This window comes from Moschus berezovskii, chromosome 10 (genome assembly GCF_049115385.1).
Source record: "Moschus berezovskii isolate FMDL1 chromosome 10, NW_MosBer_1.0, whole genome shotgun sequence".
Taxonomy (NCBI): domain Eukaryota; kingdom Metazoa; phylum Chordata; class Mammalia; order Artiodactyla; family Moschidae; genus Moschus; species Moschus berezovskii.
Window position 1 is genome coordinate 44,396,789 of NC_142469.1, and position 20,812 is coordinate 44,417,600.

Consider the following 20,812-nt stretch of genomic DNA (forward strand, 5'->3'; position numbering starts at 1 on the left):
TTTTTTACCACTTTTTTTTTTTAAACCACTTTTTTTACCACTGAGCCACCAGGGAAGCCCCTAATATATGTATGGTATACACATTTTATGCAATGAATAGGATAAAAGCCTTCCATTCTCACCCATTCCCTCAACCCTCTTCCCTGGAGGTGATCACTACTTACTAGTTTGATATGCATTCTCCCAGACATTTCTGTCCTTTTTCGGTCATTTGGCAGTTATGGCATGCTTGCCTACTATGTTCTGGGCACAGTGATGAGTGTCAGAAACAACAGTGAGTAAATGTGTGCAGATACACATACGTGTATTTATCTGTCATATCTACTGGCAAAAATGAGATGACCAGGGTAGTGGGCTGACCCTCAGGACTCAATCGGCAGGCAGAGCAGCAGGAGCACAGTACCCCTGCCCACAGCCAGCTGGCCAATGGGTAACTGGGTTCACACCCTGGCCACCACAGCTCCCATTACAGTCTGCTGTCCTGGTCATCCTGTTCCTAGTGTCTCCTTTGACAGTAAATTCTGCAGGCACAGATTAAACAAGGAGAAGGAAAGATGAAGAAATAAACTTGAGGACATGAAAAATGCAGCCAGAGGAAGACTGTATGTGTGTTTTTCTTAAAAATGGTCACTTTTTCATGCCTGTGGATGGGGTAAGGAATGTGTGTATTGGGGTGGGGGTGGGGGATGGGCAGTGAGTCCTCCCTTTGTGATTAAGAGCAGTAAATGCAGTTAGAGACAGTAAGAAGTTTCGCTCCATACTCCTCCCCACGATCTGCCCCACCCCAGTTTCCTGCTCTGGAGCTGCTAATGAATAACCCATCTTACCACCCCTCCCCGGGCACCGTCTCAGGCCTGGGTGCTTCGACAACCCTGAGGTTCAGGGGACATTCCTCAGCAGTTACTTAGCTGGGTGATGGGGGAAATAAATGCAGCCTAATTGGCTAGTGGCCTTTTCTAGTGAATGAAGGTTTCTGTTTTAAGAAGTAAAGTGACTTCTCAGCGGCTGTTGATTCACTGCCCACAGGGAGATTTTTGAGCAGAGGCTTCCTAGCCTCGGTAGAAATTTGCATACAGCTTCCACTTCCTGCTTCGGAGCCTGCTCCACGGCTTACCTGGGCCGGGAGAGGGTGCAGGGAGGCCGGAGCGACCCAAGGCAGAGTGGCCCCGAGAAGGAGAGAGCCTGACCACCCGTGGCCGGTCTGTCTGTCCTTGGCGGCTCTAAGGTAAGTGGTTCAGGTGTCACCTGACTGACCTTACTTCTTAACTTCGGATCCATTTTCCAAAACACTGTTTTCTCCTTTACCGAACGCGCCGTCTGGCTTTCCTCCGCCTGCCTCTCCCACCTTTCATTTGTTGGCTCGTGTACGGAGAGACAGCTCCGGCTGAGAACACGACAGCTTCGTGTCGGCTGTGAGACAGGGCCGGTGGTTTAGTGTTTCAGACGGGAGAGCGAAGATTAACTCTTTGGGAAATAGACACACACACACCCCACCCCCCCCGCCCCGTGTTTGAGGACTTAGTGTCCCGACAAGTTTTGATGAAGAAGACAAGCGACCCCACCCCGCCCCCTCCCTCACCCCCCTGGGGAAGTCAAAAATGAAGACTTTGGCTTCCAGCCCTGGGATGCGTCAGTGGCAGAGGTGGAAGGAGAACTCCCATGTTTTCTTGATCCCTCTTTCACTCAGGGAAAAAAAACCCAACACCCTGTTCTTGAGCCAGGAAGTCCAGCCCTATTCCGTGCTGGCTGTGGCTCTGCCAGCCCCGCTGCCCCAGCCCTCCACCCTCCCACACCACCCAGGCATTTGCTAGCACAGACAGCCTGCCCGAGCCTTTAGGAAAGAACAAGGAGAGAAGTGCTATTATTTGATCGTAGAAGCTTATCAAGCGTCTTGTGACTGTCAAGTTCAAGATGGTCTTTTAGTAAGGGGGATATTTTTAAATGAACAGGAAAATAAATAATGAAACAGAGGACCTGAAACTTGGTTTCAGATTCTCCCTTCTCTGCTTGCTGACTCTATGCTGCTGCTGCCGCTAAGTCGCTTCAGGCTCTGTGCGACCCCATAGACGGCAGCCCACCAGGCTCCCCCGTCCCTGGGATTTTCCAGGCAAGAGTACTGGAGTGGGTTGCCATTGCAACTCTGTGACTTAGGCAATTTACTTTTTTTTTCCTTGGGCCTGGATTTCTTCATCAATAAAATGTGGGTGGGGGTGGTGAGCTAAGATTATGTTGAAATTCACTTCTAAGAAAATAAGGCGAGGGTGATGAGAATCCCAGAGGGGTAGCCGTAGTGGGCGGTCTTAGAAGATATGTGTTTTGTTTACTGATGATTCAACTATATTAATCTTGCCTCTCCTACTAGATAGTCCCTGGAGGAAAAGGACTTAATCCTTCTTTACCCTCTAGCACTCAGAATACAATCAAACACCTCGGGGGCGCTCAGGTTTCTTCCACAGAAACTTCTCTGATTGGTTTCACTCATCTATAAGAGGTGAAGCCTTAGTCTGGTTGAAAGGCTGGGGGGTTAGGGGAAGGTACTGGGCTCTGTGGGAGAGCTGCCTGGAATTTAGGTATTATTTTTGACTCTAGTTAAATAGGAGAACACAGGGGGTTTCTTGAATTAGTTTATGTCCCATTTGGGTTACCCAGGAAGAAATGGCCTGTTCTCTTGCCCACAGAGTCCAGGCAGCGCCAGAGAGCTGGCACACAAGCCTGGCTCCAGAAGGCTGTGTTACTGACTTAGCTGGAGCTGGAAATGACTTCTTGGCTAGACCAGTCGCTTTGTGTGGGGCCTTTAATGGGAGGTGAAAGGAAGCTATGAAGCACATCCTGATACCATGTAAGGGTGATGACTAGGAGCGGACACATTATTAGATGGTGGACACCCTGAATTCTTAACCTTTTCCAAACCACTACTTTGTTTAAAAAAAAAAAAAAAATTGTTTCTTTTGAGCTAATTCTCTCCCTCAGTACAGTTCACAGGGGCCCTGGTTGAGTGGGATGGGCTGACTCGGGGCTTTTGATATTGCTCAGCTGTTTCTGTGGAATATGAAGGCCCTGGTATGGTCCTCATCATGCTTTCAGATGGCTCTCTCTCTCATCCTGGGATGAGAGGACAGGAATTTCAAGATGTTTCACCTGTGATGCGTTACTGATTTTTATTTTCAAATAACATGCACCATTATCTGAAATCAAGCCAATTGTAGTTTGCTGCCAGCCAAGCTTTGACCCAGAAAGACCACCCACAGACATTCTTCATCTTGTGTCATTTGTGATGGAGCGGCCCCTGCTCTGCTCGGTGCTTGGAGTGGGCTGACTAAGCATGAAGTCTGGGCGTGTTGGGGAGAAGACTGTTAACTCAGGGATACTCACTTTGGGAGGGTTCAAAGATGGAAAATATTTAAGCCTGCTGCTCAAAATTAAGGAGCGAGTGACTTTCAAATGCTCTGAAAATAAGGAGAAGGCAGTCATAGCTGCAGAAATTCAGAATCATAGTTGCAGGCACTCCGAAAGATTGGCTATGCGGGTAGTTTGCCTCAATTAAATCTATGTTTTGAAGAGTTGAAATCTTGGAAATATCTTGAATTTGAATCATTTTTCCATGACAGACAATTTTCGATTAGCCTTTCAAAACACATATGAATTGCAGGCAACTGCTGCATGGGAAAAAAAGAGCACACAGATGAGGCATATTAAACTTTAAATTCCTTTCAGATCCAAAGAAATGACCCCTAATGTTTGATCATATTTCCTTATCAAAACAACCCTGCAGTCCTCCCGTGAGAAAGCATCTGAGGATTAGAGTCAAGCAGCTCCCCCCTGGGCCTCTTGTGTTTCTTCTAGCGCATTGTCACCGAGGTATTTTTAGTTCATGAAGCCCAGGCTGTCCTTCTCCCTCAGACATTCGACATTCTTTGCGTCTCTTGCCCAGCAGGCCTCCTACTCACCCACATGTGTGTTGATGCCTGAGAGTTAAGCTGTGCATATGTGTATGCAAGTGTGTTTGTGTGTGTATACACACAGAACTTTCTGGAGACTTGAAGCTATAAACTGGCTGAGGGAGGAAGGTAAGCTTTCCTCCCCCTTGTGACCTGTGAAGCTGTGCCAGTCTGGAGTGATTTCCTGATAAGGCAGCTGAGATCAAGTTGGGACTGATGGGAGCCCCACCCCGCATGACCCGCTTCCTTCACCCTGAAGACCCAGGCTGGCTGAGGTCTGGGCAGCTCCTTCAGTGGTGATGGGAACTTGGCCCTTCCCTGCACTGTTTCCTGCACTAAGGTTCCAGTGTTTTCCCTTCTTTCTCTCCCAGGCGGGGTTCCCAGGTCTCTCTCCCACTGCCCTTCCTCCTCTGTGCTGTTGGCCCAGACTCTTCCGAGCTCAGCAGCTCCCCTCCAACACTCTTGCCTTTTACCTGCACTCATTCTCTCCCTCCCCTTTCAGCTGCCCCTTGAATTACCCAGCAACACATCAAAATCACAATTTAAGTGAGCCTCTGTCCTCCACAGATAAAGGACACATTTTTTTAACTTTTCCTTCCAAGTTTCCCACTCTTCTGGCTTCTCTTCCATTTTCCTTTTCTTTCCATCCCTTCTTCTCCCTCTCTGGACTTTTTCCTTTCTGCCCCTTCTTCTCCTTCACTCTGGGATCTGGACTGAATTAAGAATCACAAATGTGTGTTTAGAGAAACCTTATCTGGAACAAACAAACAAAAGAACCCATGGGCTGGTTTGAGGTTGTTCTCTAAACGGTTTTTACCAGCTTCCAGCACGCTGGAGTCAGTCCATTCCCATTAGCCCCGTCAGCCAGTTGAGCAGCTCAGAGGAGTTCCAGAGCGAACTGCTAATCAGGCCGGGTCACGCTGCACTGCCTTCAGCCTGCTGTGAGCTGTACTGTGCAGGACACGAACAAGGGCCAGTAAACGTTCCCTCATCTCCAGGGCTCACCACTGCTTCCAGTCCTCTGGCAAACCAAGTGGAAGAACTTCTCTGTCTGGGAAATTCTGCAAGGAAACTTGGAAATATTTACTCACTGGAATTTGAACCTGAGCCACACAAGTTCACTCACAACCAACTTCCACTAAGCCAACTGACGTTGGGAAAGTTTGCACTCATTTGGGTAGTAAATGAAGAATGTTAATGAGTTTAAAGTTTTGTTGTTGTTGTTTTAATCCAGAACTTTCAGACACTTATAAAAAAAAAAAAATTACTCCCTGGAAAATGAAGTAAGACCTTGAGAATCTGTGATTGCAAAGATCTGATCCAAATTGGATCTGAGGCTCTTCCTAGCTGTAAATTTATATATTTATTAAAACATTCCCCCAAAATATTCGTCCTGTGTGTGTCTAGGGCCCTTCAACCCTATGGTTGACCCAAAGAATGCTTTTTAAAAAAATTCAAGCAGTTGGTAACAGCAAGACTTGATCATTTAGGAGCTAGTAATGTGGTTTATTAATTACTCAGGCTGCTCACTCCTGCCCTTCCTCTGCTTCTTGCTCTGCTATTTGTCTTCTTCCAGGGACATAACACCTTCATTAAATCCCATCCGTCCTTGCCTCAGAGGCGTCCCCTGGAAAATATCCCCTCTCTAGATGCATCACCATTTATCATCACCCTTTGTTTGTGCTCTGTCAACAAGTTTTCAATTTATTTTGAATTCAGTTTATGATTAAAATTTAATGAGATCCAATCAAGTGCTTTTCTCAAATCAAGATGCCTCGGCAGTCTCACCCATATCTTCTATTGTAGTGGCATGAAGGAAAGCCATCACAGGTTTCCAGCCTGGCCATTCTTCATAAAACACAGGTGGCAGGTATCCACGCCTCCTTAGCTTCAAGGTGAATGGTTCTGAAACCTATTTATTCCAGAAGCTTCTAAGGTTTACTCAGCTCCTGCCATCTGCTTTCTCTGCTGCCCCCAAAAGCTGTGCAAGTCCATGCCTCCAACCAAGAATCGAGGGTTCAGTGCACAGGCTCTGGTGCTGAACTGCCTGGATTTGAACCCTAGCTCTGTTCTTTACTAGCTCTGTGACCTTGAGGAAGTTACTTAACCTCCCTGTGTTTGGTTTCCCCATTCCTAAAATAGGGCTGATGCAGTGCCTACGAATAGGGTGTCTATGAGGATAAAGTAATACATCCAAAACACCTGGAACCATATTTGACCTGTAGTAAACATTTGACAAATATTAACAATCATTGTTAGAAAGGGTCAACTTTCTTAAGAATATCCATTTCATTAAGTTTATAGTGATTTATCAGCATAATCTATATCAGAGGTTGATAAACTACAACCCTTGAGCCAAAAGTGGCCCATGGTCTATTTCTACACCTGCCTGTTGCTAAGAATTTATATTTTTAAAGGGTTGTGTACAAATGAGCTAACTAAAAAGCAGAGTATGAGACAAAGTCTGTGGTCCACAGGGCATGAACTATTTACTGTCTGGTTCTTTACAGAAAAGGTTTGCCAGTGTCTGATCTATGTGGTTTAACGGAAAGAATTTGGCAATCTATAGGCTGGATTTGGCTGTGACTTTGAAAAAGCTGTACCTAAGGCTCTCTATAGTAGGAATGGTAGTGACACCACATATCCCTCCTCTGACCCAGCTGTTTCAGGACCGAAAATACACATGTTGGTTAAAAAGATACAGACTCCATACACTTTGTTGTTGTTCAGTCACTAAGTTGCGTCTCTTTGCAACCCCGTGACTACAGCACGCCAGGTTTATGTAATAGTTTTAGCATCCAAGTATAAAACAAGCAAACATGGTCTAGAAAAACAGTTCCAAAGCCAAATATTTGTCATAAAAATAATAATCAAATAACTTTTGTTTTTGGAGAGCTTGATATAGGCCAGACTCTACAGTCAGCACGTTATTTACACCTTCTTCTTTTATCCTTGCAGTACTCTCCTATGGGGCAAATGCTGTTATCTCCCCTCCACACACTTTACAGATGAGAAAAATGAGTCCCAGAGAAATTCAGTAATTTTCTCAAGGTCACACATCTAATCAAGCCACTTCAGTGTAGTTCAGTCGCTCAGTCATGTCCGATTCTTGCGATCCCATGAACTGCAGCACGCCAGGCCTCCCTATCCGTCACTGATTCCCAGAGTTTACCCAAACTCATGTCCATTGAGTCAGTGATGCCATTTAACCATCTCAGCCTCTGTCGTCCCCTTCTCTTCCTGCCCTCAATCTTTTCCAGCATCAGGGTCTTTTCAAATGAGTCAGCTCTTCGCATCCGGTGGCCAAAGTATTGGAGTTTCAGCTTCGATCATGCCACTAGCAGAGAAAGAATCCAATCATAGGGAGCTTGACTCTAGAGCCTGTACATTTAAGTCCTGCATATTTTCGACATCATAGAAATATGTATTGATTCAGGGTAAGCCTGTCTGGCTGAGCGAGTTCACTTCCACTTTTCACTTTCACACATTGGAGAAGGAAATGGCAACCCACTCCAGTGTTCTTGCCTGGAGAATCCCAGGGACGGGGAAGCCTGGTGGGCTTCTGTCTATGGGGTCACACAGAGTCGGACATGACTGAAGTGACTTAGCAGCAGCAGCAGCAGCAGCAGCAAGCCTGTCTGGATGGCAGAAGCCATAGTTAACTGTGAACATGGACTTCAGATCTGAATATGTATGCTGAAAGAGACTTGTATCCTATGCACAGCAGGGTTAGGGTCTAATCTAACAGACCTGCAGAAAGAGAGGCAGACATGATGGAAGGAAAAGAAGTTTTGGATGAACTATGAGATGAGAAGATGGGATTATGAGATCAGACACATTGATAATTGCAGGCAGGATGTGCTGGAGGAAAGAAACGTTGCTGGGAACAGACGTGAGCAAAGACTTGGAGGCAACGAGAGAGAGAGAGACACACAGACAGACAGAATGAATGGGAAACTCTGTGAATGGGACACCAGGGAGCATTGCCACAGGGGATGTCAAAGCTGCTGATGTCTTGATAGTTATCTGCAAACCGGGCTACTCAGGAAGGAGAGAAAGCAGAAAGGAAGCCAGAGAGACTGGGACAGAAAAACTGACAGATTTGAAGAAAGATGCTGGTCAGAATCTAAGGGCTAGAACCACAGCTCACAGTCCAAAGGGCAGTGAGATTCCAGAGAAGGAAAACTGCTGTCTCTTGAGTCAGATCAGATTAAGAACCAGACTCACGTGTATCACTGGTTCACCTGGTTGTGTGCATCTGGTGGCAGGGAGCGGCTTTCCAGGTGGCACTAGTGGTAAAGAACTCACCTGCCAGTGCAGGTAGACATAAGAGACTTGGGTTCGATCCCTGGATTGGGAAGATCCCCTGGAGGAGGGCATGGCAACCCACTCCAGTATTCTTGCTGGGAGAATTCCATGGACAGAGGAGCCTGACGGGCTACAGTCCATGGGGTGACAAAGAGTCAGACATGACTGAAGCAACTCAGCACGCACACACGTGGACCTGGGACGAGTCTTCCATTCCTAGCTCGTGCCACTCCAAGTCCACCCATCCCCACTGTGGACAAATGTCTCCACCCTCTGCTGCATGGCCCTTTGTGTTTTAAGGAACGGTTTACTCTCTCCTGGGTGGTCTCAGCAGTGCCTCTCTCTCATTGACTCTTAATCTTTGTGGACATCAGAATCACTGGTGGAGTGTTTCCTTTTCCTTTTTTATCTTGTAAGTAGATACACAGGCACTTGGTACAAAACTTAAAAGGTAAAAAATGCTCTGAAAAGTAAGTCTCCCGCCCACCTCCGCTCCCAGTCACCCAATTCCCTTCCTGGAGGCACCCTCTGTTCCAGCTTTCTGACCTCCCAGCATGGGCACAGACAGACTTAGATTGGACAAAGGGTAACATATACTCTACACACTGTTCTGCTCCTTCCTTTTTTAACGTCATGATAAATTTTGGAGATAATTCCAAATCAGTTCACACAGTCTTTTCAAAAAGATACGGAGTATTCATTGCAAGGCCGGACCATGGTTTTAAAAAAGCAGAAGCTTTTTGGGTGGGTGAGTCGTTTGCCGTCTTTGCTGTTACAAACCTTGCTGCATTGCCTATCTTCAGAGCCTCTTTGTTTTTACAAAATAAGTGCATCTCTCTATAGAGGAAATTCTTGGAAATGAAATTACTAGGTACAAGGACATTAGATTTAAAAATCCTGGTAGTCATGGCCAAATCGTACAGATGACACTTCCCTTGGTAAAATATGAGAGGACCTATTTACCTGTGGGACTTGGTGGGGGTGGTTTAGTCGCTCAGTCGTGTCCGACTCTTGCAACCCCATAGACTGTAGCCCGCCAGGCTCCTCTGTCCATGGGATTCTCCAGGCAAGAATACTGGAGTGGGTTGCCATTTCCTCCTCCAACCTGTGGGACTTAGAAACAAAAGGGCGCCCTGGCCTTACCTCAGAATCTCAAGGGGTGGGGCCCAGGCATCTGAATCGGGAGCCTCAGAAAGCGCTTCTGAGTCAGAAACTCTTCTGAGGTCCATGGCTAGCCAGCCTCTCCCTTTCCCCAGCGATCTGAAGCCATGAGCTAGACTTGCTTGTTGGCTGCATCCCCAACAGCCTCAGCCTCTCCCGGCTTTCTGAGCTCAGTGTCGTGCTGATGAGCTGAGGCTGTCCAGAGCACGGCCACCAATGGCGTTCAACAGGCCCTAAGTGGGAGGTCTTCTGTCCCCCTTGGGGTCAGAGACTTCTCTAGATCATGACTACAAAACAGGGCTTTTTCGCTTAAAGCCAATTTCCACCCTCTGAGAGAGATGGGAATACAGGCTGTGCCAGGGTTACAACCACCTGGATAGCATATAGAAGAGGTCTGGAATAAAACAGGGGAAATGGAAATGGTTAGGAGAGGTGGGGTACTGAGCTAATTCTTTTTAATGTCTAGTTATCATTTTTATTACAATATTGATATTAAAGACCAAAAAACAAAACTGCCACTTCCGACCCAACCCACTAATCTGCCCATGGCCCTCTGATGTGGCATTGTATTCTCTGTGACACCCTCAGGAGGATGGCGGGGTTGTTCTGTCAGTTCTGGCTGCGGTCTAGGGCCGGAGGGGCCCTTGTGGTGACTGCAGGCCTGCCCCACCTGCAGCTGAGGATGTAGGAGGAGACCGGTGTCTGAGCAGAGAGAGCAGATACCCCATCATGCTGTGGGGTAGGCTCACTGTTACTCTGCCAGCAAGGGTTCAGGTCAGCCCCGTCGTGGATGGGACCTCTTCAGGCCTGGCCTCAGAGCCTGACACTTAGTGGAGCTTAATACATATTTGAGAGGAAGAGGGAAGGGTACCCATGTGGTCTAATTTCAAGAACTCTGAGGACTTGGCCCACCAAATCCTCCCCATCACACTTCATGGACCTGACTTCCTCACAGTCAGGGGTCCTTCCAGCTACATGGATCTGTCTCCTCTCTAAAATAGGCATTGGTCCTTCATTCATTCAACAAAGAGTTATTGAGCACCTGCTAGGTACCGGGTATAATTCTAGATGCTGGGAATACAGCTGTGAACAGAAGAGTCGAAAATCACACCCTCATGAAGCTTACATCCTGGGGGGAGAGGAGAGACAATACACAAGGAATATTGTACTAGGTATTAGAATTGATAACGTCTCTTTCATAGTATACACAATGGTGAAAACTGCTGAGAGAAGGATAAAGCAGGAAAGGGAGACAGAGTGAGAGGAGCATGTAAAAATTTTAGAGGGTGACCAAGGATCCCTCACGGAGAAAGTGAGAGCTGAGTAAAGACTTAAAAATGAAAGAAAGAAAGCCATGCAGATACGTAGGGGAAGAGTGTTCGAAGAAGAAGAAACGGCAAGTGCAAAGGCCCTCGACTTGTATTAGTTTGATTTCCTGTACTAGTTGTTTACCTTCAGCTGGGTTACAAACCACTTGAAAGTAGGAATAATGTTTTATGTCTCCAGAAATAATTTCGTTTACCATTTACTAGATACCCTCTTGGACCTCTTGAGTTATGTGTCATTTGTAGGTATCAACTGTAAAAGAATTTTAATTGAGCTTATGCTTCAGAAGAGGGGGTTCACACATAACAAGGTTCAGTAATCATTTGCTGTTTGAATATCTGTAGTGACAAATTTCAAACATCAGTGTTCACTGCGTTTGTTAAAAATTACTAATCCCACAGTTTTCCTGAAAGGCTGTTCATTGCCATGCCAGGTTTATTCACTATCATCCAAGGAACCATTTGTTCCTTTTCAGACCAGTTTCAAATCTAGAATTCCCTCCCTAGGACACGACCTCAGAATGCCATTTATGTGACCACACTCCGGAGATGACCACACTTGTCACCCTTTTATTAGCTTCCTCCAAGTCCTTGAAATCTCCTCAGCTGGAAGAGAATTTGCAACTTTTTAAATTTAATTTTATAAGTTTTAGGGAAGCACTTCTAAGGCATTCACATTTGAAACCCAGGGAGAATATAAACAATTGTACCTGAAGTGCAGAAAATGAAAATGAATCGCACACCAAGAAATAGCCGACAGCATTTAGTTCTTTTGCTGGCTGGTTCTCTGGCAGCTTCTCTGCCCTCCCCTCTGTCCCCCTCCCCGACCCCCTCATTCAGCTGTGGGTCCACAGATGCTTGCTGAAGATTATGTAACATGCAGCCAGTCCTTCGGAAAATACTTTTGCTTCCTGACCAGCTGAAGAGCATGTTGTATGGCATATCCAATTTCAGAGCTGTAGAAAATCTGCAAGAAAGAAAGGAAGACAATGGTGAACATTTTTAAATGCTCAGTAGTTGAAATATGTTTTTTGGGGGTAGGTCTAATCAACTGATATCAGTTGAAAGGTGTGTGGTTTTTTTTATCCAGGGTCTAATCAGTTTCGGTGATGAGGTCTTCTCTGCAGAGCCGTGGGGCAGGAAGCACACCCAGACTAGACAACAACCTGGAAAGCCCACGGCAAGGAGGGAGGGAAGGCTGGCGGGGACTTGGAGCCTGAGGGAATTTTCTCTTGTGAGAAAGTGGTACAAAGGTTTGGAGCAGATGGGTAAATCTGATACCAAGTGAGGGTCAGAGACGTGTTAGCGGGCATTCATTTGGCAGGGAGCGCAAGGAAAACTGGGCTTTCCTGATGGGTCAAACGGTAGAGGATCTGCCTGCCATGCAGGAGATTCAGGTTCAATCCCTGGTCCAGGAAGATCCCCTGCAGAAGGAAATGGCAACCCACTCCAGTATTTTTGCCTGAGAAATCCCACGGACAGAGGAGTCTGATGGGCTATAGTCCATACAGTCGCAAAAGAGTCAGACACAGCTGAACACACATGGCAACCTGACATCTCTTTTTATAGGCCAGGAAGAAAAATGTGGGAAACCACTGATCCCACTTCTGCTCTGCGGAGCAGCGTTTTAAAATGCATGTGACCTCCCTAGTGGTCCAGGGGCTAAGACTCCAGGCTCCCAGTGCAGGGGGCCGAGGTTCAAACCTTGGTCCTGGTCAGGGAACTAGACCCCACGTGCCGCAGCTATGATCTAGCAGCAGCCAAATAAATAAAAATATTTTCTAAAGTATGTTGCTTAAAATGCATGCTGTCATGTTGCCATTGGGTTGGGTACTAGACTCAAGAGAAGGGGAATTCCTATTTTTCTAACTTGTCTTAGAGTAGTAACTGATGGGCATCGTGCCTTGGGGCACAGTAAGCCCTCAGTGAGCATTTGTAGTTGAAATTCTACATGGATGAAAGAGGAATTTAAAGATCCAACCACCAGCACCACTCCTTTTTTCTGTATGGCACTTGAGGCATGTTATGTACGAGGCCTTCACAGAACAGACCGCTGGGGTCTTTTCTTGTGACTCCTTCACTCCCACTGTCCCTGCTCCAGCTCCCCATCCTCACTTCAGAGATATCTTTTCCCCTGACCTGCCTCCCTCCTTCCCCTGGAGCCTCAGTATTCTGGGGCATCATTTCAACCAATCTAATGATAAGGGGCGGCCAATTTTCCTTCCCATGCTGTCATGTTGGTTGAGAGTTCTATTTCTATGGGTAAAACAGTATTCCCTGGACTGTGGGCTGACTGCTGTGGGCTAAAGGATAGTTTATTGAGCCTTGTCCATGGAGCTGCTACATCACAGGCCAGATGGTCATGCAGGCATCATGCAAGAGGGAATTAAGTCCTCCAAATAACCTATAGCTGTAACTGGAAAATGTCACTACGACCTTTTTTCCAGTGCTTTTTAAACTCAGGCTTTAAAATTCTTTTTTTCTTTTCTTTTTTTTAATTAGGCAATAGGTCACATGGAGCAATAGTTTAAAAGCTCAGAAGGTGAACTTTCTCCCTCATCCTCCTCTCCCTCAGCTTAGCCCCATTCTCAAAGGCAACCAATGCACCAATGTTTTATGTGTCCTCCACACACATTTTATATGTGTGCAAGCAGATGTGCATGCACACACACACATACACATTCCCCTCTCCTAATTTTTTCCCATTAAAATAGCAGCACCATTTACACATTGATCTACACGTTGCTTTTTTTTTTTTCTTAACAGTATATTTTGGAGGTCATTCCACATCTGTTACTGATATTTCTTTCATCATGGATTCTAAACCCACACGAAGCAATCCACATTCTGATCATTTCTCTTTCCTCAGAAATTGGCCATTGGTTTTCATCTGTGTCTTCCCCTTGCTGGTGTATGACTTCTACCACACGATGGTCCAGTCACATTCTTTGAATAGCCTTCCAGAAAAAAGTATCTTCATAAGTCTTAGTGCCTTTCCCTGGAGGATAAGCAAATGATTTTACATGACTGGGGGCTCTGCCAGCATGTTGGTGTCACACTACTGTTAATTTAAACCACATCTTGAATGGGGTCCCTTAAGGTCATGAAGTGGGGACTCCAAGAACTGACCTGACTCCTGAGGTTGTGGCATGTTTTCTCTTGTTCCAGACACTAGAATGAACCGAAGCATTCCTGTGGAGGTGGATGAATCAGAACCATACCCAAGTCAGTTGCTGAAACCCCTCTCAGAATATTCCCCGGCAGAGGAGTCAGAACTGCCTGCTCCAGATGCAAGGAACACAGCACCTAACAACTTGTCTGCATCCCCAACTGCTCAGTCTTCCTCCCGAGACTTTCCTCAGGCTCACCCGCCCCTGCAACTATCAAATCTCCAGCAGCCTGTGTCCTCGAGGGTCACCTGCCTGCGCGCTAAAGTCTTGGCAGAGAGTGAAGACAGCTTGTGGAGGAGACAGCTGGATCCCAGCAAAGACTTCCCCTCAGGCTGCTGTGTAGGTGGGGAGCCGGAGACTCAGTCTGTGGCTGGAGCCCTCCCCCAGGAGCATCAGTTTTCCCTTACGGAAAAACGTAATCAATGGCTGGGATCTTGGCTTTCAGCATCTTCCCCTGACACTGGCCACGACTCTGACAAATCCGACCAAAGTGTACCTAATGCCTCAGCAGACCCCCAAAGTGGCAGCCAGGAGATGGTGCCCCGGCCCCACAGGAGCCGAGCAGCCCCAGACCCACCTACAATAGACACGGGGTATGATTCACAGCCGCAGGACGTCCTGGGCATCAGGCAACTGGAAAGGCCCCTACCCCTCACCTCCGTGTGTTACCTCCAGGACCTCCCCAGACCTCTCAGATCCAGGGAGTTCCATCAGTGTGAACCTCAGAGATACCCAGCGTGCGCACAGATGCTGCCCCCCGAGCCCTCTGTGCAAGCTCAGTGGAACTATCACTACTATTATCCTGGAGACCCTGACCACCAGGTGCCATGTAAGTGAGTTGCTCTCCTCTGGATGTTGTAGCCCGGGTAACTGAGTAAGCGGGAATCTCGCGTCAGAGTTCTCGTATCGCTAGACCAGCACAGGCAGGTCAGAAGGCAGGGAGGGCATTCTGCTTCCTATGGGGCCCTCCATGTTTGTTTGGATTTGCAAGGGGCTTTAAAAGAATGCTTTATCTTGGCCCAGAGCCCGTCCCACTTGGAACCTGCCTTTCTAGGACACATTAAAAAGAAAACAGACTGCTCTCTAGGGTGGCTGAAGTGAAACTTACCTAGAGGAAGGGAGCCATCCCAAATGACTTCTAGAAAATTTTGTTGTCCAAATTCTTGGGCATTCTTTAATGCTTCTTCTCCACCTTAGATTTTTCAGAGAAAGAGGCCGTCAGTCAAAAAAATCAGAAGGTGCCCAGAATGTCCTTGAGACTTCAAATTCATGGCATTACATGAAGGTCCCATCATTCCTGTATTTCTTCTGCTTAAAGCCCTTTGGAGGTTGAACCATCCACATCTACCCTAGGATCTAGCCACACTCAAGGACTGGCAGCCCCCTAACATGTCGAGCCATTTCATAGACTCCTGCATTGTCCACATTCTTCTCTCTACCTAGGATTTTTCCCCTTCTTGTATACATTTGAACCAATTCTATACCTTTAACTGTTTCCTCAAGTTCTAATGTGTATAGTAAAGTTTGCCCTTCCTCATTCATTGAAGGGTAGTGTATTTAGTGTATGTACCCATCACTACATCCATCTTTTAAGACTTAGCTCAGGTGTCCCTCTCTCTGACAGCCTCCCCAGATCACTCCCTTCTTCAGGTTCTCTGTTTCCTTATGTTCTGCATCTTGGCACACCTAATGCCAGTATGGCATCTACTTTGGGCCTTTTTTACTTCTCTTGTCAGACTGTAAGCTTTTGCACATCAGCAAATTATGTATTTTTCAATCCATAATTCCCCAGCATTTAGCACAGTGACCAACATATACGAGGCTCTCAACAAATTATGTCCAATGAACAAATAAAATGCACCAGTACAGTAAGCATCTCTGAAACTGATAAACTCTTAGAATGAGGCAAAAGGTCCATTACAGTTCTTGATGTCAAGTCTCCATGAGGCTGCTGGAAAATAGCAGTAGGGCTTTACAGATGAAACACTGGCTGGGAGGCTGGGAGATGCAATATTTTTCTTAGCAAATAAATAACATATCAAAACATTTTGAAGAGTCTGACCAAATCTGATACCTAGCTTTAAAATAAATTATGGAAATAATCATGAATCCTATAATCAATCACAATTTATTTATTTGTACATGTACATTTAATATAAAGCTTCCTAAAGCAAATTCAGCAACAGGGTCATTCACAGTTTAAAAAAAGAAAATGTTAGGTAAAGGAACTTAACTTAGACGATGCCCGAAAGAAAACAGGGAAGAATGCATGTGAGTGAAGAGTGAAGCTAAGAGATGAGGCAGCAGCTGGGCTTTGTGAGAAAGAGCCCCTGAGATCTACAACTGGGACTCTGGTGTTGGTGTTGGATGTTGGGCTGTCAGCTGACTGTGAAGCAGGAACACCACTGGTGCTCCGAGTGCTCAGGGACAGGGTGAGTGTGCTGGTGAAGTTCCTTGAGCATAAATCACTGAACCTTGGCAGGGTCAGGATTTGCATCTTTTTCTCAATGATTTTTAGGTTAAAAAGGAATCCCACAATACTTTATTTTTTTTAAGCTTCTACTCTCTGCATTTAAAGATAGTTTTTCTGATCATAATAATAATATTTGTTCACTTTCAAAACTCAGTTCAGTTCAGTTCAGTTCAGTCGCTCAGTCGTGTCCGACTCTTTGCGACCCCATGAACCACAGCACGCCAGGCCTCCCTGTCCATCACCAACTCCCGGAGTTCACTCAAACTCATGTCCATCGCGTCGGTGATGCCATCCAGCCATCTCATTCTCTGTCATCCCTGTCTCCTCCTACCCCCAATCCCTCCCAGCATCAGAGTCTTTTCCAGTGAGTCAACTCATCGCATGAGGTGGCCAAAGTATTGGAGTTTCAGCTTTAGCATCCGTCCTTCCAATGAACACCCAGGATTGATCTCCTTTAGAATGGACTGGTTGGATCTCCCTGCAGTCCAAAGGACTCTCAAGAGTCTTCTCCAGCACCACAGTTTAAAAGCATCAATTCTTCGGCGCTCAGCTTTCTTCACAGTCCAACTCTCACATCCATACATGACCCCTGGAAAAACCATAGCCTTGATTAGACGGACCTTGGTTGGCAAAGTAATGTCTCTGCTTTGTAATATGCTATCTAGGCTGGTCATAACTTTCCTTCCAAGGAGTAAGCGTCTTTTATTTATTTAGTTTTTATTTATTTTATTGGAGACAAATTACCTTACATTAATATATTGGTCAGACTTTATTTTTGGGGGCTCCAAAATCACTGCAGATGCTGATTGCAGCCATGAAATTAAAAGGCGCTTACTCCTTGGAAGGAAAGTTATGATCAACCTTGATAGTATATTAAAAAGCAGAGACATTACTTTGCCAACCAAGGTCCATCTAGTCAAGGCTATGGTTTTTTCCGTGGTCGTGTATGGATGTGAGAGTTGGACTGTGAAGAAAGCTGAGCGCCGAAGAATTGATGCTTTTGAACTGTGGTGTTGGAGAAGACTCTTGAGAGTCCCTTGGACTGCAAGGAGATCCAACCAGTTCATTCTAAAGGAGATCAATCCTGGGTGTTCATTGGAGGGACTGATGCTAAAGCTGAAACTGCAATATTTTGGCCACCTCATGCGACGAGTTGACTCACTGGAAAAGACTCTGATGCTGGGAAAGGTTGGGGGCGGGAGGAGAAGGGGGCGACCGAGAATGAGATGGCTGGATGGCATCACCGACTCAATGGACATGAGTTTGAGTGAACTCCAGGAGTTGGTGATGGACAGGGAGGCCTGGCGTGCTGTGATTCATGGGGTTGCGGAGAGTCGGACACAACTGAGCGACTGAACTGAACTGAATATATTGGTTGGTTTTGCCATACATTAACATGAATCCGCCCCGGATATACATGTGTTCCCTTTCTTAAACCCCCCTCCCACCTCCCTCTTCCCCATATCCTCCCTCCAGGTCATCCCCGTGCACCAGCCCCAAGCATCCTGTATCATGCCTTGAACCTGGACTGGACATGCTACAATGCCGTTCTCCCCAATCATCCCACCTTCACCCTCTCCCACAGAGTCCCAAAGACTGTTCTATATACCTATGTCTCTTTTGCAGTCTCGTATACAGGGTTAAGGTTACCATCTTTCTAAATTCCATATATATGCGTTAGTATACTGTATTGATGTTTTTCTTTCTGGCTTACTTCACTCTGTATAATAGGCTCCAATTTCATCCACCTCATTAAAACTGATTCAAATGCATTCTTTTTGATGGCTGAAAAATACTCCATTGTGTATGTGTACCAAAGCTTTCTTATTCATTAATCTGCAGATGGACATCTAGGTTGCTTCCATGTCCTGGCTATTATAAACAGTGCTGCAGTAAGCGTCTTTTAATTTCATGGCTGCAATCAGCATCTGCAGTGATTTTGGAACCCAAAAAAATAAAGTCTGACACTGTTTCCACTGTTTCTCCATCTATTTCCCATGAAGTGATGGGACCAGATGCCATGATCTTCGTTTTCTGAATGTTGAGCTTCAAGCCAACCTTTTCACTCTCCTCTTTCACTTTCATCAGGAGGCCTTTGAGGTCCTCTTCACTTTCTGCCATAAGGGTGGTGTCATCTGCATATCTGAGGTTATTTTATTTCTCCCGTCAATCTTGATTCCAGCTTGTGCTTCTTCCAGCCCAGCGTTCCTCATGATGTACTCTGCATATAAGTTAAATAAGCAGGGTGACAATATACAACCTTGACGTACTCCTTTTCCTATTTGGAACCAGTCTGTTGTCCCATGTCCAGTTCTGACTGTTGCTTCCTGACCTGCATACAGGTTTCTCAAGAGGCAGGTCAGGTGGTCTGGGATTCCCATCTCTTTCAGAATGTTCCACAGTTTATTGTGATCCACACAGTCAAAGGCTTTGGCATAGTCAATGAAGCAGAAATAGATGTTTTTCTGGAACTCTCTTGCTTTCTCCATGATCCAGCAGATGTTGGCAATTTGATCTTTGGTTCCTCTGCCTTTTCTAAAACCTGCTTGAACATCTGGAAGTTCACGGTTCACATATTGCTGAAGCCTGGCTTGGAGAATTTTGAACATGACTTTACTAGTGTGTGAGATGAGTGCAATTGTGCGGTAGTTTGAGCATTCTTTGGCATTGCCTTTCTTTGGGATTGGAATGAAGACTGACCTTTTCCAGTCCTGTGGCCGTTGCTGAGTTTTCCAAATTCACTGGCATATTGAGTGCAGCACTTTCACAGCATCATCTTTCAGGACTTGAAATAGCTCAATTGGAATTCCATCACCTCCACTAGCTTTGTTCGTAGTGATGCTCTCTAAGGCCCACTTGACTTCACATTCCAAGATGTGTGGTTCCAGGTGAGTGATCACGCCATTGTGATTATCTTCGTCGTGAAGATCTTTTTTGTACAGTTCTTCTGTGTATTCTTGCCACCTCTTAATATCTTCTGCTTCTGTTAGGTCCATACCATTTCTGTCCTTTATCGAGCCCATCTTTGCATGAAATGTTCCCTTGATATCTCTAATTTTCTTGAAGAGGTCTCTTGTTTTTCCTATTCGATTGTTTTCCTCTATTTCTTTGCATTGATCTCTCCTTGCTATTCATTGGAACTCTGCATTCAGATGCTTATATCTTTCCTTTTATGCCCCAAAGCCTAATTCATGTTTCTATCACCCAAATATAATTCCTTATTGGGGTTTGACATATTTACTGGGGTTTTTTGCATGTATATATATGATATGATATTAAAATAACTTCAGTATAATTTTCTAGCATTGTTTCATAAAATGTTGCATAGCGTTTTATCAGATAGTTCTATCAAGTTGTTTTTAAGCTATTTGCTGTTGGATATTTTAGTTTCCCATTTCTGATCCAATTATACAATGCATCACATACCTTTTATCTGCATTTCTGGTTAATTCCTTAGATTAATGTGTGGAAGTGTGAATACTTCATCAAGGGCTTTGTGACACTAAGTCCCAAGCAGTTGCCTTAAACCACTAACAAGAGAAGCCTCATTGTGATAGACAGAGAAAGTGTGGACTATTATCATTTGAGGGTCCCAGGAAGATCTTCCCACTTGAAGATATTTTTCCTGTTGGACCCTGAAATGTCATCATTAGCAATCTAGTCCTTGGAGGTAAGCATTGCCCTCCCTGGGCAGGCTCTGTTAAAATGCAAATTCTCCCACTGGGAACACTCTTAGTCCCTAACACCTGCTTGCTTTATTCAGATTGCCTCCCCTTGTTCTCTGTATTACTTCCTTCTATTGACTTGGGGAGGAAAGGGGGGCCTTAGGATTCTGGGAGTGAAGACAAGCGATGAAAGGCAGAGAGGAGAAAACTGGGACAGAAGAGACTAATTCACGGAAGGTGTATAAACAGCCAATAAGTGTATGAAACCAAGCTTCACATTACTGAATTTAAGAAATGCAAAAATTTTAAATATATATTTTTCCTAATCAGATACACAAAAATAAAAAGCCTAGGACAATATCTCATGTTAGTGGGGTTATGGGAAAATGAACATTCCCATCTACTCTTTTTTTTTTATATATATATTGTGATTTTATCTATTTATTTTTGGCTGTGCTGGGTCTTCGTGGCTATGCTAGGGCTTTTCTCTAGTTGCAGGAAGCAGAGACTACTCTCTAGTTGCTGTGCCCAGGCTTCTCATTGCAGTGGCTTCTCTTGTTGTGGAGCACAGGTTCTAGGGCACTCAGGCTTCAGTAGTTGCAGCTCCCGGACTCTAGAGTACAGGCTCAGTAGTCATGGCACACAGGCTTCATTGCTTTGCGGCATGTGGGATCTTCCCAGACCTGGGATCGAACCCATGTCTCCTGCATTAGCAGGCAGATTCTTTACTGAGCCACCAGGGAAGCCCCCATCTACTCTTGATAGGAGTATA

At 45.6% G+C, this 20,812-nt stretch overlaps 1 protein-coding gene across 1 annotated transcript in view; it reads left to right on the top strand.

Moving 5' to 3' along the window:
• Positions 1–979: 979 nt before the first annotated feature.
• Positions 980–20,812, top strand: part of TRAF3IP2 (TRAF3 interacting protein 2) — a 47,104-nt gene continuing 27,271 nt past the window's right edge. The window contains exons 1-2 of the mRNA XM_055432865.2: positions 980–1,225; positions 13,901–14,731. Of these exons, the coding sequence (XP_055288840.1) occupies positions 13,909–14,731 (823 nt within the window). The 5' untranslated portion in view covers positions 980–1,225; positions 13,901–13,908. The remainder of the gene's footprint in view (positions 1,226–13,900; positions 14,732–20,812) is intronic.